The following is a 23705-nucleotide window of genomic DNA, read 5'->3' as shown; positions in this document are numbered from 1 at the left end:
GCTGCAGGAAGATAAACACCAGGCAAAACCTGGCAACCCAAACACTGCTCTAATAGCTGAATACTGATCAATAAAGCACTATTAACTCCTTTAAGAGCCACTGATAAAGCCATTTCTTACACCTCATTAAGCCAATAGCACCTCATCTGGATGTGGTACTTATGCACTACATTACTCCATTTCTTTCCAAAGCATCCCGAAATGCTCCTTTAAGTGTCACAGTGACACCTGGTGGTCAGACGTAAGCAAAAACAAATGTCTTCAAGTAAAAACCAGGCATCGCAGAAAAACATCTTTACAGTATATTATTTTTATTAGTTTCTGTAACCAAACCGAGAGAATGTAAATAAGACCGTACATATTTTAATACAGCGATGAAACCCCTGTACAAGTTCAACAAAAAAAGAAAAAAAAAAAACAAAACAAAAAAAGAAAACAAAACATTACCCTCCCTCCCCTCTTCCATCCTCCAAAGCAAGGACTGTTCCCCTGGCTAGGGTTGAGGTGAGGAGGACACCCCTCCCCACCTCAGGGTGCATACTACTGTACATATCTGAAGGACCCTTGTCGCCACAACCCCGAGATGAAAGCATTGTGGGTGGGACAGCCAGCGGAGGTGAGGCAGAGACAGAAAACAGCACTGATTGCTCTCATCAGTTAAGACAACAAAACAACAAGTGTCCTTCTGCCCAAACCCTTCGGAACACGAGGCTTCTCCTGTCATCTCTTCTTCCTCGTTCTGTGTATGTCGACCCTCGCGACGAGGGGGAACAAGAACAAGACACACTTAAAAGTTTTCTACTGTTTTCAACAATCAACTCCTCACCGTTTACTATTCCTCTAAATCGCCCTATCCTGCTATACTCTAGCTAAGGGCACTGAAATCAGTCAATAGCAGCAGGTCTGGGTGCTTTACAGTGAAGTGTGTATAGGTGTGTGTTTGTGTGACAGCAAAGATGGGTGTGAAAGCAGTGGAAGGGTGTGTGACAGTAGCCCCTAAACTGCGAGCAGTGACCATACATCATCCATGTAATCCTTGAAGTCCCACTCAAAACTGTGCTGCCACGGCCACAGCAATCCTAAAAGGCGGTGACATCATCGCTGCGCTGCTTTAACCTTTGGCTAAATATACAGGAGAGTCCAGCTAAAGCTTTCCCCCCGTTTATACCACAAACACACACCCGACACACACACCCCAACACATCAATAATTCTCAGGCAAGGAGATGAGAGCAGAAGGCATGAGCACAGGCTCACAGGCAGACTAATCAATAAATCAATCATTAAATTCAATTAACTGCTGCAATTTTCACATTTCCATTCTGGTAAAACAAAACAAAACGAAAAAACAAAACAAAACAAAACAAAAACAACCCAAGAACAAAAATGACAACAGAGTTTCTGATTTCATGTCTCTGTGCGGTAACCGTGGATGAAACCGTTGAGTGAGTGTGTGTGTTTGTGTGTGTGTGGTAATGTGGTGCATCTCCACGTGCACAAAACTCTGGATTAGTTATGATGGGAGAGTGGGCAACAGAAAGTGTGCTTCACTAAATGACATCTCCTTAACAAGATTGTTTCGACTACAAAAACAAAACTGATTCATTCTTTCGTTAACAAAACACGTTTCTCCTATAATACGCGTGATCCTACTGGGGAAAAGAAATAAAATAAAGGAGCAGAAATCAGGAGCTATAAAAATGGCAAACTCAGCAGCAAATTTCATCTCAATTCTCTTCCTCTGACTCGCCTCTTAGCTACCGTCACGGTAGATTTCTATGGAACAACTTGTGCGGCCATTTTATCGGCATCTAAATATGATGGAAGAATCCAACTCAAACGCCGTCACCTACAGTGGGACAAGACAGGGGAAGAAAGAAGAGGATTATGTATACGCAGGACGGTGCCTACTCTCTGTAACCACTACCATCTGGATCTCGGCTCATCCTCCTCCCCCACACTGTCCCCCAGGGCTGATATGAGGCGGTGACTGAGTGAATGGGGCTAGATTCTCTCTCTCTTCCATCCATGCATATCGTCGTCTGAAGAGGGTCGGCCGCTCTTTACTTGCCCTCTTCTGGTTTGATGGCCTGCGGTTTTATGGGGCCAGTCCGTATGGGCTTGGCCGTGGAGATGGGGGGTTTGTCAGAATCCGGGCGGTCGCCTCCTGTCTGGTGGTTTGGGGCCGAGGTGTCGAGAGGGGGTTTTCCTCCCTGGTCGAGCCGAGACACTTTGCTGACTTGCGGCGCCTTGAGTTGCTGCTGTTGCTGTTGCTGCTGCTGCTGCTGCTGCTCTGAGAAGAACTTGTGAGTGGACTGGAGCACCTCAGCCCGCTGCTTTGCCTACAGAGCGAGAGAGAAAACATGTAAGTCACCCTCTGGTGGCCCAGTTAATGAAACAGGTGCACGGACCCAGCAGATCAAACATAGAACCACACCTTTAGGTCCTGCTCAGCTTTCAGAGCCGCCTGTGTGCCTCTGGGTGCAAGGGAGGGTCCAGGAGGTCCTCGGGGAGGGTGCTGGCTGTGTTGTGGGTGCTGAGGTCGGGGATGGGGCATGAGACCACCGCCCACATTGGGTGACATAGGGGGGCCCATGGGTGAGCGTTGGACGCCTCCAGCAAACGAGTTCGCATGAGGAGGTCGAACCAGAGGAGAGACGATGTTGGGCTGAGACAGAATCTGAAATGAAGACGTGACAGTTGCCTTTCATGCTAATAACCAGTGAATTATATAAACACAACCAACACACAGGCTGTGTGACTGTTCCTCTACCTGTGGGTTGAACTGGCCGGGGAAGTGCTGTGTCATTCTCATGCCAGCAGAGCTGGGCTGAAACTGCTTCTGGTACAGCATACTGTTCATCTTACTGGACTGGCTGCTAGGAGAGGTGGAGCTGGCCCTGCAGATGAGGCAAACAATAACATCATGTGAATAACGTGCATGACAAAATGACATGTGATGGCTTAAATGCATTGTTGACTTTAGTCTTAGTGCACACACATATTTTGGTTTTTTTTTAATACCTTTTGCTTGTTGTGGCTTTTTGGTTCCTGTGTGTGTCGATTTGGTGGTGGTACCTGTAAGGGCTGGAGGTGGGCGTAGTGCTCCTGGCACTGACGGGAGGGGTTCCAGGCTTCACGTCCATCCCGCTGCCAAATAGTTTCAGATCCATGTCCATCTGCAAAGAGTCAACACAAAAAAACTGTCAAGCCTCCACTTCTAAGAATCAAACCCAGCCTCTGTGTGTGTGTCTGAGAGCCACACACACACTCACTACAGCACCTTGCTAGTGGGAGGCTGCATCATGCTGTGGTTGGGGCCCATGATGCCTCGGTATGGCTGGGAAACAGGGGGCTGTCGGTTGATGTTGGGGGGCTGGGCTTGGGGAGGAGTCGGCGGCAGTGCCAGGAGGGGCTGGCCTCCACCTGAGCCAAAGTTTGGCAGGGACAGCTGGGAATTGGGCAGAGGGACCGTCACCTGGAGAGAGATTAAAGAGGCACCAATGTTACATCCTGAGAAAAAAAAAATCAGTTAATGGATGGAAAACTGCCCCCAATTTGGGATTTTGATAATTGGTTAAGACAGAAAAGCTAAGAGGTTTATAAACATTAAGGGTCCGTTATCATGTTTGTATGTACGCTACCTGTTGCATTGCAGAACTGGGCGACTGAGTGTTGCTATAGTAGCTGCTCTGGCCATGCTGCTGCACCTGCCCCGAGTACATGTTTGAATGCTGATTCATGCCTTGTCGAGCCTGAACCAAAGATGCAAATATGTCAGATGGAATATATGCATAAAAAATCCAGACAGTGGCAAAATTTTTATATTGTAAGGCAGAATGATATATTTCAGGTGAACAGATTGGTTACCTGCAGCAGGTGTGTGTCAATGAGCTGGGAGCCTCCCATGCCCGAGGGCTGGTTGAGCTGCGGCTCAAACAGAATGGGAATGTGCTGGGTGGAGGAGGGCTGCTGATAGGCCAGATTAGACTGAGGCTTGCCCAGCTCAGGTGCCTGCACGCCGGGATAGCTATGCAGGGACGGTCCTGACAGCATCATGGAGGGCTGTGAGAGGCTGCTCTGCATGAACGCCTGCTGAGACCTGACAGGACAGATCAGGACACAGGATCAGATGACGGAACTCGCACAGTACTGCATGTTTCTGTAATGTTTTAGAGCAGTGAAAAGAATACCTGCGGTGCTGTGTCTTACCTGTAAGGCTGCAGAGAGGAGCTGAACAGGTCCTGTGGCTGCGAGACGGGAGGACCAGTGCTGAGTCCTAGCTGAGCCTGGTGTGTGTGTTGGTGTTGTGGCTGACCTTGCAGTGGAGCGTAAATAGGGATGGGAATCTGCTGCACTGCTGTCGGCTATAAGGCGGAGAAACACAGACGGGCGGTTATACCTTCGGCATTCAAAAACATTCCTGAAGCGCGTTACTGACCCACAGAAAAGCCTACCTGCGAGAGGCCGGGCTGGAAGCCTTGCTGCTGCGCCAGGGAGGGAGGTGCCAAGCGAGGGTGGGGGGTACTGAAGAGGTGGCTAGTGTCCATGTAGAAGGCTGGAATCTGAGCTGCAGAACCTGAGAATACAAGAGATTAAATATTAGTGACTATTAGCAGACATGAACAGCTCTTCAGGAATGAAAACGAACTGCTATGGATGAAAAAACAGTTTGCATTGTAATTTGATATCAAAAACATAGATGGATGAATATGTTCAAGAACAAACAATCTGCACTTAATAACCCTCGTTTCAAAGCAGCCAATGTTTGGTGGAACTCACTCACCTGCTGCAGACTGAGAGACGTACACCTGTGGGGTCTGCTGCTGCTGGGGCAGGAGGGGGGGCACGCAGCCCAACTGGGAGAAGCTGCTGCTACTACTGCTACTGCTGGAGGACAGACTTCCACCCTGCAGCTGCTGGGGCTTCACCTTACAGATGTTAGGGGGGTCAGAGGCTGTGGTGGTCTTGGTGCTGAGGGATGACGTTGTGTAGGTACCAGAACCTGCACGGTGGAGATACAGACATGGTGAATAAGATATTGTAAAGGATGCCTGGATGATACTGATGCACAGAATCCCAAAACAAACACACAGGCGAGTCAGTCTGCTGTACAAAGTCAGACGAACAATACTGTTGGAGGTATGCAGTAGATGCTACCTGACAGCGAGGTGCTGGGGGTAACAGAGGCCACGGGGATCTGCGGCATGGAGGCTGAGGAGAAGGTGGAGTACGAGGATGCGCAGGAGGTGATTGGGGAGGAAGAGGAGGTGACCGGAGAATTCTTCTCCAGGCTGGGGGAGTTCTCCCACGCTTTACGAGCCGATTCCATCTGAGGAGGACACGTAAATAAATGAGCGCTCAGGTAATGTTTCACCGACACTCCATACGGAGGCATTTCTTGTTGGAGTTTCCTGAACTGCATACCTTCAGCGTTAGATCGACAGTAGCAGGAGAGACGGTGCTGAGGCTGGAGCTCTGCTGCAGGGTCTCTCGTCGAGGGAGGGGCAACGAGTGAGGTAGTGCCACCTGAAACACACCAAAAAGCCCCAAATCCAGTGTTTGAATAATGCCATCTCATTACAACCGTCAAGCCCAAATGTGTGATCTCTTCAGATTGAAAATTGTTAGCCAGTGGAAGGATGTGCACTCACATTTGCCACCAAACTCTCTTCCATTTTGTTCCCTCCTGTGGGGACACTGTCAGCCAGCGAGGAGGAGGGGGTGGTGTAGTCTGTGACGGACTCCTGAGAGGGGAAGACATAAAATCATTAAGCGGAGTTAGAAAAACATCTATGATTTGGTTCACATGACTCACTCTTTCAAAAAAAGAAGGCCAAGCTGTGAGGTTATGTGACAGCAATATACCTTCGAGTTACTGTTGTACTCTGCCGAGGGGACTGTGATCATGCCCTCGATGTCTCCTCCCAGCTCTGGTACTGTGGTGTCACTGGTCGGAGGACTGGAGTCTGTGGCTCTACTGACGACTCCTCCAGGGACTCCTCCCTCCAGCCCCTCGCCTTCACCTCCACGTGCGTCTTTGGCCTTGCGGTTCTTTAGAGAGCGCTCTTTACCGATGGGACCTGGCTTGTACTCCTTGGTTTCCACTGGTTCCATTTCGGGAAGCTGGGAAGGGATTAAACATTTACATCAGAGTGGAGTTTTTACAGAATTAATAGGACTCAGTGCCGTTTGAGTTTCTACCACCACAAAGTTACCTTCTGTGTTTTGATTGGTCCAGCTCGAGGTTGTTTCTGTCTCTGTTCTTTGGGAGCAGGTAGTTTGTTTTCAGAGCCAGTTTCTAGCAACGCTGGAACTCCATCACTGTCAGTGCTGCCTGCAGACGATGGTGCTCCAAACTGAATACTGTCTATTGCCAATTCAACACTGCCCTCTGATCCAGGCTTCACACCCTGAAACGAAAACACGATTTTGTTTTTCATGTTTTTTCCAGTCAAAGGCATCAGAAGGAGCATTCAACAAAACACGGACAAAAGGTAAGATGGGTATTTTTAACATACCTCAGAGGAGACGGTGCCAGTAAAGGAGGTAAGAGGTTTGTTCCAGGCACTCACAGAAGGTGGCTGGGGAGGGCTGATTGGACCAACTGGAATATACATATTACATATCTTAGACAAGAGCTTGCTGATAAATTCACTTCTGCATCTCAAGATTTAAGAATCAAGACAAATTCAGGACATTTTAAAAAAGTGATGAACTGATGTAGCCACTCACGCTTCTTGACGTCAGGAAGGACCGTGGAGCCCGCTACCTTGTTCTCCCACAGTTCTGTACCTAGAGTGCTGTGTGTCTGCGCAGGTGCCGGGGGGAGGCTCTTTGAGGTAAAGTCCACAGTGGCAGGGGGGATGTTGGGCAGAGGAGCCACGGTTCCTTCCAGAGTCTGAGGGGATGCGGCGGGCTGGGATGGGGCGAGGTGAGGATGCTGGGGAGCAGGAATAGGAGGCTGCTGTTGGGCTTGAGGTGTGGAGGCTACAGGAGGCTGAGGCTGTGAGGCCTGTTGCTGCTGTTGTTGTTGTTGTTGTTGTTGTTGTTGTTGCTGCTGTTGTTGTTGTTGTTGTTGCTGCGATGACTGTTTTTTAGCAAATCTTGGCGGCAGCTTTCCTCCACCTCCTCTGCCCTTCTCACCAGAGCCTTTTTTACTCCAGTTCTGTGGAGTATAAGAAGTATTATTACAGTGCACTGTATCAACAGAGGTAATACCGTATCAAAGAGGTACAGCTCATTATCACCAAAGTAAAGCCCTGCTGTTTTAGGAAACATATTTTAAACAATGTAACACGAGCTATGGCTCTTACTTGAGTAGTCTGCTCTTCCTTTTTCCGTTTCTCTTCGTCCTGTAGCCGTTTTTGCTGCTTACGGGAGACCACCTCCGTGAAGCCGTCATCATTGGTGCTGGACTGTGGGTCCTCTGTGGTGGTGACCTCTGGGTGGTCATCAATGATCACAACACCTACAGTGACGGGAAAAAAAAACAAAAAAAAACAAGATTTTTAATGCACAACAGCATTTATCAGCAGAGAGTCCTTATTTCTGAGAGAGAACAAAAATTTGTATACCTACATGAATAAATCAGAAAGTAAATAACCATCGCTGGTGCATAAAGTAGCACCCAGCAGCATCTCTTTGTTTTTGGTCCCAATGAACATTTAACATTCATCTTAAGTGTCAGAGTATCAATGTGTTTACTTACTGGCATAATTGTTAAGATCAAACTGAGAAAGGGCATTCTCCTTGGGCTTCTTGGCGGCCTGTTTGGCCTCATCTTTGCGACGGGCAGACTGCTCTTTTGTGGACCTCTGGGCTGCTCCACCAGCTGCTGGTGCCGTCGCCTCTGAGTTCTGCTGGGCTGCAGGGCTGTTTGATTTAAAGACACGTGTTGAAGACAGTAAGAAAAATGTAGCTCCTGACAGCACCAGTGTGGTGGTGAAAACCTGGGACACTAAGAATGTTCACATGTAAATTAATAATGAGATTTGTGCAAATAAATCTCTAATTTGCAAGCAAAAAAAAACTGCATATATTGTTTATCACCCTTCTTTCACTGAAGCAGAAGTTGACCAAAAAGAAAGCCACTAGACAGCAAGACTGTTGATGTACTAGATGAATGCAGCTGTACACTGTACTATGTTCTCCATCAAATGCTACAACCGATGTCCAGCAAGAATACAGAAACACCACCACAGTCATCCCATACTTCATTGTTATCTTTACACCAAATTAAGACAGGCAATACCAACAATTTACTGAAGTATGTAGATCATGCATTAGTGTTCTGCAGTGCAACTATTAATCCGGAAGAATAGCACACAAAAGGTTCATTGTGTGTGAATAAACCTGCGGTGTTATTCTACCGCCCACTGTTCACTGAGTCAACTTCATTGTGCAAGTGTTAATGTAAGCAGACAAAATAAATGCTTAACAACAAACAAAGCCTGATTGTTCAAACTCACCCTTTACGGCCGGCTTTGGCCCCTCCCCTCCGCTCCCCCTTGCCCCCTGTGTAACTCCGGCCTGGTTTGGCTCCACTGTTGCCTCTACGATTCTGTCTCTCTGTAGGCCTTTGACTTGAGAAACTCCTCTTGGCTGCAGGAGCCCCGTCACGTTTTGGAGTCACCCCTCCATCAGGAGGGCTTTTACTGGGGGTCAGAGAGCCCTGGGGGGGCACAGGTGCTGGGGCAGACGCAGTGGCTGCTTCATTAGCGGCCTCCAATGCTCCTTTCCTTTCCTCTCGCTCTCTCCTTTCGTTGAAGTCGCTGCTCTCAGAGGCAGTTTCCCATTCCTCATTGGCTTGATCTGAAGAGTTCTGGTTGGATAAGTCAGGGGACTTGGTACCGACTGCAGTGACGGTGGGGCTGCTGGTCTCAGGCAAGGGAGCTTCCACAGGAGAAGGCAAGTCCATTGCAGGCATGGTGGCTGCCACTTCCGCAGGCACAGTTACAGGGGTTCCTGGAGCTCTAGACAGGGTTGGGGAGAGTGAGATTGGGGCAGGGGCAGAGCTAGAGCTTGGGACAGCAGCAGCAGGCACTGGGAGTAGAGGGACAGGGGGACTTGGGGCTGTCTCTCCACTAGCTAACACTGCAGCCTCCCGCTCTTTCAAGCGCCTGAAGCGGGGAGGTTTATCTTGCCTGGGGGGCCGTGCTGGTCTGGATCGACGAGGCCTTTCTCTACTACTCTGAGGAGCCCCATCCCCAAATTTCTTGCCATCAGACTTAGGGGGCCGTCGGTCAGAGGGAGGATTGTCATATCTTGATGTGGACTCTGTGTCCTCAGGCCTGAATGTCTCCATAGGTTTAGAGGGCCACTGAGAGGAGGACTCCCTAGCTGCTGGCCGTCTAAGAGGCGCTGAGCGAGGGCCACCGCGTTCCCTTGCTCCGCCTCGTCTACTGTATAGTCCTCCTCTTCCTCGCCGAGAAGGCTCTCCTTTAGGAAGGAATCCTGGCTTGGGCCTGCTTTCATCGTCCCCTCTGGAGCCAATCTTTTCCCACATGTGAGGAGGTCCGAAGCCTGGCTTGTGGGGCCCAGACCGGGCCTCCCCAGGGAGCTCTCGTCTAAGTGGACGGCTAGGTTTGGTACTAGGCTCACGGTCAGAGGGTCCAGTATCACTAGCAGACTCCCTCCCACCTTCACTTTCAGAATCTGTGTCCGAACCACGGCGCCGTCTACGTTTTGGTATAACCTCAAAGTCTGAGCTCTCGCTGCGTGTTTCACTTTCCTCCCTGTTGCGGAAGGCAGCAGCACCTCCAGCAGAAGGCAAATCAGAGCGTGATCGGGGCTCTCTGTAAGGGTACTCTGCACGACTTCGACCACGACTCCCCCTGCCTCGGCCACTGTAAGTCCCCCGGTAGCTCCGTCCTCTGGAGTAATACTCCCCTCGACCACGTCCTTTGAAATTTGAGTCAGCAGGCCACTCTCTCTCTCTGTCCTTGTCCATTTCCTTCTCCCTCTCACGTTCCCTTTCTCTTTCCTCTCGTCGGTAGGCACGTGGAGGAAGATTGGACTCTTTCCTGGAGGGCAGTTTGGGTTCTGGATGTTTGTCATTGCTGGGCGGTTTGTCTGCTTTCTCCTCCTGAGAGGAAGAGGTTGGAGCCCCAGATGAAGGCAGGGAATCCCTGGTTCTCTGATGGAGAGCTGGTGTTTCCTCAGACGGAGCAGCTTCTCTCTTCCCCTCACCCTGAGGTCTAGAGCCCTCAGACACAGCAGCAGCAGCAGAAGGAGCTTTGGACAACTGATCCTTTTTGGACCGGTCTCCTCTTTCCCCTCTCTCGTGGCGCTTTTCTCTCTCTTCTCTTTGCTCCCTCTCTTCTTTCATGTCCCTTAAGACAGGCTTCTTTATTGGGCCAGACCTGCGGACAGGTCTGTCTCCCCCAAGTCCTTCTCTACGCCCAGCCCCTGATCTCCCACCCCAGCGAAGGTCAGTTTTCTGCTTGTTCGGGGCTGGCAGAGGCAGCTTCTCTTGTTTGTGTAATCCATCAGCAGGAGGTGTAGCCCTGTTGCTGGCCACTGCAGCCTGGGAATAGAGGTCATTCTGGGACTTATCATCAGCCCGTTCTCCTGAGTCCTGTAGTTCTAGTGATTTTGTTCCCAAGGGTAGCCCATCAAACCTGGGCTCATCCAGCTTGAGGGAATGGCTGGAGCCTTGGGAGACACTCCTCTGGAGCATAGCTTGACCAAGAGCTTCAACCTCTTCCCCACTGGGTAGCCCTGACTCCTCAGTATCAAACGCTGGGCCTACGGGGACTCTGTCTAGAGGCCCTGATGTATCCTCTGGGCCCTGGGTAAATGCTGACAGGGACTCTGAAGGGTCCTGGAAAAAGTTACTTTTATGTGAGTCCACTGCACTGTGTTCCTGGGGATACATAGCTGGGAGACCCCTGTCCAGATCCAAACCTGAGTCGATCCTGTAGAAAAACAATTATTATTATTGTTTCATGAGCTGAAATAAAAGCTTTTTCTTATGTTTTAATTAACTTATTCATTCATACATACAAACCTTGGCTCCTTATTATCATCTCGCCCTTTTGGAGGAGTAACAGATGGCAATGGCTCTGACTGTGGGTATGGGTCCGATCCCCATACCATCCGTGAATCTGAGGGCAGACCGTGGTCACGAATTGGTCGAGTCAAGTGGTCAAAGGAGTCCGAGCTGGAGCTGGAGTTGTCACCAGGTTCTCTGCGCACGATCTGTTTAGGAGGCATCCTCCCTGGAGAGGACAAAACAGAACGACTTCAAACAGTCTGGAACATCTGTCAGCTTTTCAGTGCATTAAGCACAAACAAACACATTCATTCTCCATTGCTATCCCACATAACTCCCTACCAGGGTGAATGTTAGTTGGCATGTCCATGGGAGGACGTCCTGACATCATGCGGGGGTCCATGTAGGACTGCATCATGAGCCAGCGGGGGTCGAACCCCATGGAGGCAAGGTGCTGGTGATGGGGGCCCATAGGTTGATACATTGATCGGTGTTGCTGTTGCTGTTGGGTAGCTGGAACTCCACCACCACCTGATGGGGATACGGAGCCTCCACTCTGCTGTTGCTGTTGTTGCCATTGTTGCTGCTTCATCTGCTCCTGAGGAACAGAAACAAAGACAATGCGATCAGTAAATCTTTGTTTTGATAATAATTTATATATAGTACATTAAGCAGCTATTATTGTACTGCTGACGACTCAATATCATCATATCTGCTAGTTCTTACAACACAATACAACACACAATACAATCAAAATTGGCACCTTAGATCACCATTTGGTCCAATCAAAGCCTAGGTGTTTGCACAGTGTTGGCGCCAATACACTTATGTATTATATTAGGTGCATCCCCTTTTGGTGGACAGTTTGGAAACTAGCCCAGTAGTCCCTGACACACCCACATATTATGATTTAACCAGCCATTATCAAGAAGCCAAGATGTGGACATCTTTACCTGCTGTCGGAGGAAACGAGGTGGCAAAGACTTCTGAAACTGTTTGGAGTAGCCTGAGGTGAGAGAGGGACGCATAGCAGCTGCCGCTTCTCCTTCCAGTTGTGGTGGTGCCACAGGGACCTCCTCACCACTGGGGGTGTCCATGTGAGGCAGAGACAGGTGGGGCTCATCCACTGCAAGAAAACGAAACCAACAGTACTCGCATCAGTTGCAACTGTACAATGACGATTTACACGCAGCTTTGATAAACTGCTCTGGCATAGCTAACCTCTGTTGTCTTCTATGTTGAAATAGTCTCGTATAGGCACTGTTGTCCTGTCAGCCTGGCTCTCCTCCATCAGGGGGCCGACCTCAACCAAGGAGCTTTCTCCCTCGCTCTGAGGCTCAGGAGCTATGGTCACAGGTCTCTGGGCAGGGGGGCTAGGCTGACGAGGCAAGTGAACCTCCTCCTCTACACTTGGTTCTACTCGCTCTCGTTCACGCTCCATCCTCTCCCCGTCTCGATCTGCCCTCTCAGGTAGAGGAGCTTGCATGATTGGGGGCTGTGATTGTGAAACTGGGATTGAAGGTACAGGACTGGATACAGGGGCAGGAGATGATGAGGAGGTTTCCTCATGAGCCACTCCTGTGTCATCATTGGTGGTCTGAGCAGGGGCAGATTTGCCCTCAGTTGCCTGCCGGTGTTTTTCATTGAGACGTTTAAGTTTTTCAGCACAGGCAGCGAGCCGCTGTTCTTCCATACGCCTTTCTTCTTCCTCTCTCCTCCGTCTGGCTCGTTCCACAGCTTCTGAAATTTCTGCAGGCTTCTTGCGCTTCTGTCGCCAGGCCTCAGAGTCCTCCTCAGCACCAGGTGGTGCTGCTGCCTGTGGCTTGCTCGCACGTGGTGCTCCGCCACCAACAGAACGACTGCCACCCTGGAGAATAGAGAAATTAGGACAGATGGAGAGTCAGTGGGCTGCTGTTGAAAGATTGCACACATGATGGGAGGCTTGTGTAATGCATATTCAGCTTTACCTGATAGTCCTGTGGAGCAGCTGACTTATTGTACTGCCCCATACTGCCAGGTGATGGCGCTCTGGGATCCACAGTGTCAGCCCATGCAGTTTTACTGCTCCCACGGTCCTCAGAGCCCTCCTTCCAGCCCTCCTGGCTGTCTGACGGCCGAGATCTTATACGCTCCACTTTACCCATCCACTCCCTGAAAACAATATTAATACAGTTTAAGTAAAGTCAAAAAAACCCTAAACATCACAGGTTATTTCAGCGGACAACCATCTCAGTAAGCTAGCTCTCCTAAGGCACTCACTGTAACCTCAGACTGCACATCAAAACCTCATTACAAGTGCTCTCACTGGACACAGTTTGGCTTTGATACAAATACAAACCACATATTTCACATTACTGTCAGCCATGTTTCAAGGCATACCATAGGGAAGTGGATTTCTCTTCTTTGTTTTTGCACTGATGTTTGGTTGCATACCACACCTCTCCGTTCATTTGTGTATATGAAAATATAAGTGTACTATGAAAATCAACTTGCAAAGGATTCAATGTTTTTGTTGTCTAACTTTACCGTAATAGAGTTTCAAGTAGAAATTATTTTTTGAAGTATGCACTGGTATGGACAGGTCTGCACCATGGCACAATTTGATAAAACAAACTTTTGACAACAAATCTCCCAAAGTTGACTCTACAGACTTAAATGGATTTAATGATTTCTGCAAGGAAAGAAAATAATCAAAACATTTATGGCACTCCTGTGATTCTTCAGTAGTAAAGCAGAGCTAACGAGCTATAAGCTAAAGAGTGAATGTGAGAAAATGGAAGTGTTGAGAAGTTCAAATCAAAATACTCACCAGTTTTCTCTCTTGTCTTTAGCAGCTTGGTTCTCCTCATCATCACTGAAGTTTAGTTTCTCAGTGTAGTCCACCTCCATCTGAGCTCCTGGATTGCAGAAAGGACAGGACTGATAAGATACTAGAACTACTGTGAAATGTCCTTTTTCGACTGAGTACTTAAATACTACAGTTCAAGGCTAACATATAGGTACTAACCTGCCCAGCCCTCATCAGCATCAGTATCTAAGTTGTCTAGCTCTTTCAGTTCTGTTGCGCTGACGATAGAGGGTCTGTCTGGGTCCTGGAGCCAGGACTGAGGGGGAGCCTGCTGGGGTCGTGCCGCACGAGGACCCCTGAACACCCAACAGAGAGAAATGGAGAGTGAAGTTAATTACAGGACCCGGTCAAGCACTTTTACTTTTTTCTCTGACGAACTCTATGCAACAGGGGTGGGGGAACCTCTGGTCTCCAGGCCATGTACCGTCTGATTTTCTAAGTGGTTGCTGAATATAACATGTAGGTAGTGTCTGATATCGTGTCAACGCACCATTTTTTTGTTGACCTAAAAGGCAAACTAGTTAATGCTCTTCGGCAGCCCAACAAGCAGCTTTCACAAAAACGCATTCTGACGGAGAGCGAGATAACAGCTATGAAGCTAAAACCTTGTTCAGAAAGAGAATTTGTGAAGGAGTGTCTTGTTGCCGCTGCACAGCTGCTACGAATGGGCAAAGTAATATTATTCCAAGGTGTCAAAACTGGCTATTGCAAAGGCTCATTTCTGGTCAAGACTAACAGACCCAACCCTGGGAAACCAGCTGCCTGTAGCATCATCATCACACCATCTGACATTGAACGCCTCAGCGAAGAGAAGCAGTTCATCACAGAGGTTAGTGTGATATGTGTTCAATAATTCAGTATGCAGCTTGAACAATGTTCTAAAAACTGAAATGGCCCTTGACAGGAAAAAGATTCCCCAACCCTGCTAATGCAAGGTACTACGATACAGTATCGTGCCAAAAACGTACAAGATTCCTTTTGAACAGATATGAAGAATATGTGCTTCTGTGTGATCTTACAACATCTTATACTTGTTCTTCAGGACACTTGTTTAGGAAAGCTAGTGTATACCCTGCTGACATGGAAAATTGAAATCACCTTTAATTGTTTTATTCATTATCACGGAAGTATCCAGAGAATAATCAAGAAATAAAATCAATAATGTATCTTTCATTTTGCTTAAACCCAGGGATCTAGGACCTAGCCTTTAAGACGTGAACTCACTTTGCTCCATCTTGTTGTACAGGGTATCTGAAGTTTCCTTGCCCTGGACCAAAAGACATTTGAGGATAGGCGTGGAACATCTAAAAAACAAACACAGTAATCATCACACCGGGTCAAGGAGGTATAAACACTATAACTAGATACTGTAACTCTCATATGTGAATGTGGTCTGTCCAGAATCTCATACTGCGACTTACGTAGGGTGGCATCATGCTCCGGAAAGCAGGGTCGAAGTGAGTTGGCACCCCAGCAGGAGGCTGCTGCCCCCCGTTAAGTTTAGGCTGAGGAGGACCAGAGGGGGGCAACCTTTCCCTGCCATCCCTCTTCTCCCTCTGACCATCAGTGGTTACGTTTCGCGCAGGCTCATCAGCTTCCCCTGGTGGTGTAGAGGTACCAAGGCCCGTACTACCCTCCTCCGGAGCCCTGTTATCCATCTCAGGGGGGCTGGGTGCAGTGTTCAAATTCCTGCCTCCACCCTCACGCCAACTGCCAACATCTAAGGCGACAGAAGGAAGGGATAGATTTATTGTTTGACTTGACTTACAGTCAGGAAACATGTGGTTCCTGAACACCAAGCTAACAGAAAGCAAATCAGTGAACACTGAATGATGTTTATGTGCATGAATATGGCCGTACTTTGAGGTCTGAGGCTGGGCCCTGGTCCATAAGGCTCCTCCTCTTGACCCTCCCCCTTCTCCCCCTCGCCAGCAGCCTGCAAGCTGGGAAACTCCTGGTGAAATTGGCTGCTCACACGAGGAGCCCCTGTACAATACATGCACATCATTGTAAATGCACAAAAATCACAAGAATGAGTACAATACAGTGACTCACAGAGAAGCAGTGAAAGGCCTAATCCTCAGATGGAGTACAGCACCCCCTTCCAAACCAACATCAATGTAGACTGTAATGGTTGAGTGCTGTAGGACCATGGGACTACAACATAGGTAATCTATGTTTTATGAGTAGGTGTAACACTTGGGGAGCCAGTGTGGAGCATATTTACCGTCTAGCTGTGCCTGCTTGTTGTTGGCCCAGGAGCGGCTGCCCCCAACAGAAAGCTCTTGTGGCTGGAGCACTGCTGCCTTGTTCTGGGGTGGGGGTGTCTCCTGTTGCCTGTGGCACGTAAAACAGGACAGCATTTACAAAAAATTCAGAATTGGAAGTGTGGATGACAGAACCCTCCTCCTCCTCTAACTGGACAGTGCTTAGTTTCAGTTTGTGTATGCACTTAATATTCATGCACACATGCACAAACTAACGATATTCACCTCTCTTCCCCTGCCTCAGTTCGAGATGCCCAGCCGCTACCGTCTTTGGGGACAATGTTGACGTTGGGGTCGTTTCCCTTGTTCTCTGCCTTCAGGCTGGGCAGGTTGGCCGGAGGGGGCATGCGCCGGCTGACAGCAACTTTGCCCAAACTTTGGAGCCCATGTCTGGCAGCCACTGGGATGAAGAAGCATTTGTAGGAGGAAAGCAAGATTGGGGTTTTTAAGAAGGTCGGGGTAAGAACTTGATAATTCTTAATGAACTCAGTTAAGACAAAACAAGTTGTTCACATCTAGTGTAAATACAGTCCATTCATTAGTTATCACATGCAGTAGTGTGCAAAAGGCAGTAATTATGGGGGCTTACCTGCAGTTTTCTGGGTTTCCAGAGATTTGCCCTTGTAGGTATTGAAGAGGCTAAGGGTTGCATACTTTGTTTTGCCATCCTTTGCCTTGGTGCTCTGCCCTGACTTCTCGGACATTTCGCTGGAAACTCATTGAGTCTGGTCCTTTGGCCTCGCCCCCAGAACCAGCCTCCTGTAGACAAGGGTGAGGGGAAAATGAAAGCACCACAAAAGTTAGGTGAGGCTCTGGACACAAGACCAGAAACCACAATAATCACATGCATGCAAAATCACAACAAACCACATGACAATCACTTAGAGACAAAAATGTATGGGGGGTCACAACTGGACCATTATGGGACACCAGGCGGTAGGAAATGGGAGTAGGTACAAAGAAAGGATGGGGGATGTCTACGGAATTGGAATATGACAATAACCACAGTGAAATATTCTATATGTCCCATACTCGATCCACTTAACAATGTCTAGTCTAGTGTCAAGTCTAGATTGAGCCAATCTGTAAGACCAGGGGCGTTCCCATGCTTTTCTTTTTTAATGAATAAATATTAACGAGATAAAGCCCAAACTTTTTCTGACCTTTGTTTGTTCCAAGCAGCTGTCAAAAAGGCCCCATAGAGCTTTGTTAAAACACTGGAGCGTTAGCGAATGTCAGAGCATGCTGTAACCAGCTGTTTCAATTAATGATATGTTGTGCACATGCAAAAAAAACAAACAAAAAACTACCAGTGACAAAACACAAATTTTAATTTTATATACAGTCTGGAGCCAATTTAAGAAAGCAGCAAGTCATACTGACTGGTGGGGGGCACTGAAGGCAAACAGAGCAGGATTTAGGATACTTGGAGGGGCGGCAAGAAACACGGCCAAAAGTAAATTAGAGTGAGCAGTACTATGAACAGAGAGACAGCATGTTTGGGGCTGCAATGTCTTTCCTAAGTCACACAGAGGTCATTTATTATTAACGGAGCAGTGGTGGAACAGTGTCTGTGAGTGTGTGTGGTTAGGTGTGTATGAGCTGGTGTGTGTTGGAGGGAGCTGACAGCTCTGATGAGCTCAGTCTCTATCTGCAACTTGGCCTTGGAACAGTTTGCAAAAGGGACATCCACTTAAAGGAAAAGTCCTTTAGCTTAAAGACAACCTGGTGCTTATATTGCAATATAACGCCAAATGCAATGACAGCCCAAATCATGTCAGTGAAACAGGTTGGAAAATAAAATGTAGAAGAATTATGTACTGTAATTGCAAATGTGAAGAAACACAAAGCTCTGCAAGCACAATTCAATCAGCACCTGAATAGATGCTTGGTACATGACTGGTACATGACTGGTACATGACTGGTGTCAGTTAAGAGAGTACTGGTGTTAGTGTATGTTCACACTTGTGTGTCAAAGTGTTTCTGTGCCTCTGCTGCAGATGTCTGCAATGTCCATTCTGATAGAAAACATTTGTGCACACTTAGATCTGTGCAGTTTTTCACTTCAGACCTTCATCACAGCACACGTGATTCAGTACAAATCACAAATCCCGTTCTATCACTGGCAGTGTGCACAATACAATGCAGAACTGTGAAGAATACAAATGGAAGCCATACTTGTTATAAACACACAAAAACAGGCGGAATACAGTGAAACATATACAAACAGGAAGTGCCTTTTTATTAGTACCATCCAATTTAATCACATAGTAAATGGGGCTTTGAGAGGGATCATGGCTGAACCATTATTAATCAGAGATGGACAGATCTATAAATAAAGCTCAGTGTCCATTAAAAGTACAGGGTGCAACACGTAGCTTCAGTGCGCCTCTTCAAATGAGTAACAATGCAATGGGACAGTGCAATCTACACAACACTCTCTTACTGCTTTCTTCTACATTTTTCTAGCTCTGGCTGTGGTTGTGGATCACTGAAGGCTGAGGAATGGTGACACTTTGATGCATTACTACAATTGAGGCTCTGGGCCCAAGAATCTGCAGATACACTCTCCAGCTGTCTGAAAATGGTTCCTCCAGAAACAAAACACTAAAGCTTGGCACAGACAAGAGATTTTAACATTCGAAGAGGTGACACCACATACTGTGATCAGTGTTTTCACTGGTCTTGTTGCAGTCCTTTAGGCCAACAACAAGTCCTCATCTAAGCACTGTCACAAACGTGTGCACTTCAGAGTCCTTTGAACACATGCTTGTTGATTTGTATGCTGTGCGTGCTTTGGAAGAATAAAAGCACATAAATGATCTGGGAGAAGCTGAAGTTGAGAACCAGACTGAGTGTGGCTTCTAAATTTGGCAGAGCAGACAGCTCACAGATCAACGGATACAATTTATGAGGAATTGACAAGTGAAACTGTTGTATTTATCATCATTATAAATCAGTGTTTCGAGTACAATTTGGTCATGTTCAGCTGAGATGCTTGGCAGGTGGTGGGAAGGCAAGACGATTTCAATGGAGCACAAGCCCTTCATTTTAATGCACTGTGTAAATTGCATCACTGCAGCGGGTCTAACAAAGAAGAGCTTTACCCTCTCTTGGTTATTGAGGGTCTGTCTGAGACTCCAACACACTACAGAACACACACTGATTTAATCAAAAGCACCTGATCCAAATCAGAGGGTTTTAAAGAGTCCTCAACCAGGTACAGGTGTCAAGATTGAATCTTGACAAACCCCACAGATGAGAAATAAAGCTGTTTCACCTGGAAAAGATCCTCTGAGAATTGGCTGTGATTCTCTGCTTGTGAAAGGTCAGCTGAAGGAGTGTGTGGAGCAGAGGATGAGCGGAGGGATAAGGGATGTATGAGGATGTGTATCCTATAAGAGGCCAATCAGCCCAAACAACAACAGTCCTACTTCCTCTGAGCACTGAAGACAAATTATGTTCAATGTCAGGGATACCACAGGAGAACCCTGGGGGGCAAAGTCACCTGGAGATGAGTCCTCCACACATAAGTGTCAAGTAAGTGTACAATCCTCATCTCTTGAACTATCAACACACATTCAGTGAGGATGAACGGAGGGGACCCAGGACTTCTTTCAGATGGCTGTACAAAGGGACTGTTAGAAAAAGACACCGGATTTGCCCCCCAAGCATACAATAGCATCCCTGCTCCCTGGCCTCAATCAGCTCTGCCCAACCTCCAGCATGACCCTGCACCCCTGCAGCTACGTCTGCATCACAGTCCCACAGCTTTTCATAAGCACCAACTGTAGGCCAAACAGGCTACTACACTTTTAAATCCAGCCGTTTAAGTATATTAATTTTGATTCTAATGAAATAGTTTTGATTAACAAGCTGTGATCTGCTATGCTGATACATCCTCATTAGATGGGGCATTTCAGAAAACACTGCTGGCAGCTAATTGATGGCTGTGCAGTAAACATTAAAAAGTGCACTGAGAGACATTTATGGGCTTAATGAATTAAGAGATTAATTATTAGTTATACTGTGCTTTTTACAGCATAGCCATCTCAAAGATGCATTACAAACACTCACTAAAACAGGCAATATTGTCAAAGTAACAGGCTTAGGTGTCAATGAATAAAAAGCAATTTATAAGGTTTAATGATTATTACTTACAAAACGTCTGAGCAGTCAGGATTAGGTGTAGTTTTAAATATTAACAGCCATTTGCAGGCGGTGTGGGCTAAAACACACAGGGAGACTAATTCTCCCTTACAATAATTCACTACATGTTTAAAATTGTGGGGGGCAAATTCATCACAATATAAATAATTAAGATAAGAGCATAGGAGGGAATAGTGGCATTAGAATGTGGCAGGGGCCACCAAATTTGGGCTTTTTCAGCCAAAATGTTTCTCCCCCAACACCACCAGCTGGCTAGGCTACAACAGATCCTTGCGAAAAGTCCTGCAGTCCATCCACCAAGGTAAGCCTCCTTTTTGTTATATTCACAAAATATCTGTCTTTCTACTAGACAAGAACTAGTTTATTTGTGTGCATGTGTTCAGAAGGGTCCTCAGATTTTGGCTGTCTAATGAATTTCTACTGACATTTTCCATCCATCAAACTGTCTTGCCAGTACTTTCCTGTCTTGTGGATGATACTTAGCAGTAAGAAATCAAGCATTCAGCTTTTGTCACTTTGGTCATGTTCACTTTAATAGAGGAATGGCTGTTGCTTATGCTCACTTGGGAGTCTAACAGCACCAAGGAAATACAAGCCTTACAGCAAATGAAAAGGGAACACAAAAAGTTAGTGCCCCAGCAGTAGACGTGTTTCCAGGTTCAACCTGCCGGTAAGGTCAGATGACTTACCTGTACAGTGCTTGTGCACCCCATTCGTTTGTCTAAAGCGGGTCAGGGAACCGGCCTTTCTAATGCAACAGTGAAGTCACAGAACGAGAAGTCATGTAGATGGCCTAAATGATGGGTGACTGAAGGACAGGCTTGTACTTCTTTGTCCCTATTGTACTGTATTGTAATGTTGTCTCCAGTGAAAAACTCTGGTGCAAAATCTCTACAATGTCAATGGTAGACATATTATGTCAATCATCTTTGGGTATCATGTTTGTCTGACACAAACATGAAAACCATAAGAATTTTAAATGCAATGTTGTGTTCACTACTTGAACTGATTAGCACATGAAAGATCTACTCCTCACTTTGCTCAGTGCAAAGAGCTTCTTCTAACATTTCTACACTGGCTTACTGTTTTTAGCCAAATGAACAAAAAGCATGGAAAAAAGATGAGGATTGGAAACCATTTAAGATTACTGTGGTTCTCCAACACCAGGCCATCAATACCACTGAGACAGTCTCCCTTGGGAGCTGTGGGCAATTTCATCAAGCACACAAGAAATGGGGAGGGTGGCTATGCTTTCGCTCATTGGGCACTAAAGTGCTCGAATTCAACGCCCAAATGAAACATTTGTTACTGCGAATGGCAGATTGAAGCACACACATGGGAACACTTTGGGGGATTAACCGACACAGCTAAAAGGCAAAGTTTGATATCCATCAATGTTAAAGTTTTGAGAAGAAGATCACAGTTGAGAATTCACTCACATCTCTTTCTTCTTTACATCAGTCAAAAAGATACCCCCATCTACAGCATCATCTTCAGATCTCTGATCTGGCCATATTGCTGAATGGTAAATCAATAAGCACTACTCCAATCAATATGTGTCTGAGTGGCCTCCCAAAACCTAATCAGATGCACACCCCTTTCTAATCATGGAAGCATCTGGAGAAACAATACCATGTTGCCTATTAATAATCCCCCAGGTGGTTTCCACATGTACCAATTGAGTTTATGAATCATTATGAGTTTTTCCACATCAAACCCCGCCAAACTCTCACATGCGCACACTCACACAACAATAATGTGCTCATTTATAACCACATTTGTTGAATCTTCAAGATGTCATGACTGAGAAGGAAGCCAATGTGCTAATCTGTGCACAGGATTTAACGCTGAGACCAACACGAATAAATCATAATACATCGCCAGCATTTCAGTCCAGTTCAGATGAGATGACAGTCAAATGTATAATGTCGTACTGTTTCTGTAAATCACTGCCATTGATGAGTCTGCAGGCCATCCTTCTTCATGAGTCAAACTACTGGTGGGCTGGGTGGCTCATACCGGCAGGGAGTAGAGGCCCTTTTCGCCCGGAACTCAACCAGACTGGGCTCAAACGTTTTCATAAGGCAAAAGTTACACGCTGAAATGCTAACATGGTAATCTAGCCAGCAACGCACACACTGATGTATGATATGAAACATGGTGCTGTTAGAGAGCAGGCCGCCAGCTTGCATCGTTTAGCATAGTTTCGTTTCTCACTAGTCGCCATCACATCCACTTTCAGCCCTTCAGTGGCCAAACATGCTAACAGCTAGCGCTGTGTGAACACCAACACATCAGCGACTGGGCAAAACTTCAAATTTTCCGCTTGCATGACATGCTGACCCACCTGCCACCGCCGGTGCCTTCTCTGTCCTCTCGGCTGTTGTGTGGCCTGACTTGGAATCCGGTTTCGACCTGGTTTGCGGTGGACGAATATGTGTCTGGCCGGCGGATTACAAAAGCTGGCTACCCCGCTAACCCAGTTCAGCTAACGATGGTTAGCTACTTTGCTCGTTAGCTGCCAGCAAACCGCTCTCCACATGCGCGGCTACTGTTTTACGTGTTCTGCGCCGTTTTTAAGCCGCCGTCTATTCTTGTCTGTTCGGCCGTTACTGCGGGAACCGGTACGCAATCGTCCCGTGGTTCCGTGTCTCTCCCCACCCGTTATCTCGTGCCAGACCGTTTTTCTAGTTGAGTGAGGCCCCGCTCGCGCCGCGGCCTGTCGCACAATCAAAGATGGCAGACTGTAGTTGCCAGATTTGTGCTCTCATATCCCACTCTCTAACCCCATGTGCAGGTGCTCAATCGCACATCTGTCACCTTAAACATCAGTCGGTCAGAGAAGGGTCAGCCACCTGGACTTCAGGCTACTTTACAAAAAGCAGGACAGTTCTTACCTGTTGACATTAATGGCATTGAAACTCTAGATCTGCACTTTGATAGTGGTATATAAATGTTCAGATATTTGACTCCATCAAGCCAAAATGATATTTTCTCTGTAATGCTTAAATGGTGTTACATTTGTGGTGGATCGCTAACATTTATCATAGGATTAGAGTAAAACATAATCCGTGGTAGGCTGAATAATAATAGTTATATTCCGTAGCCTAGTAAAAGAGCAGGCTATTAAGACAAACAGTAACTAAGCTGCAACTAAAGTCACATTCACTTTGTGATTTCATAAGAAGACATTTCTGTACATATTATCGATTGAGACATGAATATTGCGTTATACTATGAAAAAATACTGTGATGTTGGCTGCAATAATATTTGGCAAATCTTCTAGCATGAACGAGCTAATGGTAGCTTCATGGTTTAGGAGTATGCCTAAATCAATTAAAAGGAGGCTGTAGTACATAAAGCTGGTTGTCGTGTTAAAGTCAATATATGCTTCTGCTAAAGTCGTCTTGACTATTTTTGTGAG

General features: G+C 47.0%; 1 protein-coding gene across 2 annotated transcripts; it reads right to left on the bottom strand.

Annotated features, from left to right (window-relative positions):
• Positions 1–295: 295 nt before the first annotated feature.
• prrc2c (proline-rich coiled-coil 2C) lies at positions 296–22996 on the bottom strand. 2 transcript variants are annotated; one of them, XM_076726297.1, is made up of 34 exons: positions 22628–22996; positions 16700–16869; positions 16336–16510; positions 16071–16180; positions 15704–15829; positions 15265–15563; positions 15068–15147; positions 14003–14139; positions 13805–13892; positions 12963–13146; positions 12217–12862; positions 11949–12121; positions 11338–11593; positions 11011–11221; positions 8471–10918; positions 7711–7874; positions 7316–7470; positions 6735–7167; positions 6521–6606; positions 6218–6412; positions 5868–6125; positions 5654–5746; positions 5427–5528; positions 5160–5331; positions 4786–5004; positions 4457–4578; positions 4212–4366; positions 3870–4101; positions 3644–3754; positions 3283–3477; positions 3024–3178; positions 2773–2899; positions 2437–2679; positions 296–2341 (listed from the first exon to the last, which is right to left on the bottom strand). In XM_076726297.1, the coding sequence occupies exons 2-34, from the start codon at positions 16812–16814 to the stop codon at positions 2063–2065; spliced, it is 8544 nt and encodes a 2847-aa protein (XP_076582412.1). In that variant the 5' UTR covers positions 16815–16869; positions 22628–22996; the 3' UTR covers positions 296–2062. The 2 variants fall into 2 exon arrangements, with proteins under 2 accessions (XP_076582412.1, XP_076582413.1); XM_076726298.1 differs by having other exon boundaries at positions 3078–3178.
• Between the last annotated feature and the right edge of the window lie 709 nt (positions 22997–23705).

The sequence above is a fragment of the Chaetodon auriga genome, chromosome 3, assembly GCF_051107435.1.
Source record: "Chaetodon auriga isolate fChaAug3 chromosome 3, fChaAug3.hap1, whole genome shotgun sequence".
Lineage (NCBI taxonomy): Eukaryota > Metazoa > Chordata > Actinopteri > Chaetodontiformes > Chaetodontidae > Chaetodon > Chaetodon auriga.
The sequence above is the reverse complement of the archived record's forward strand: the minus strand, read 5'-3'. Positions and strand labels throughout refer to the sequence as shown.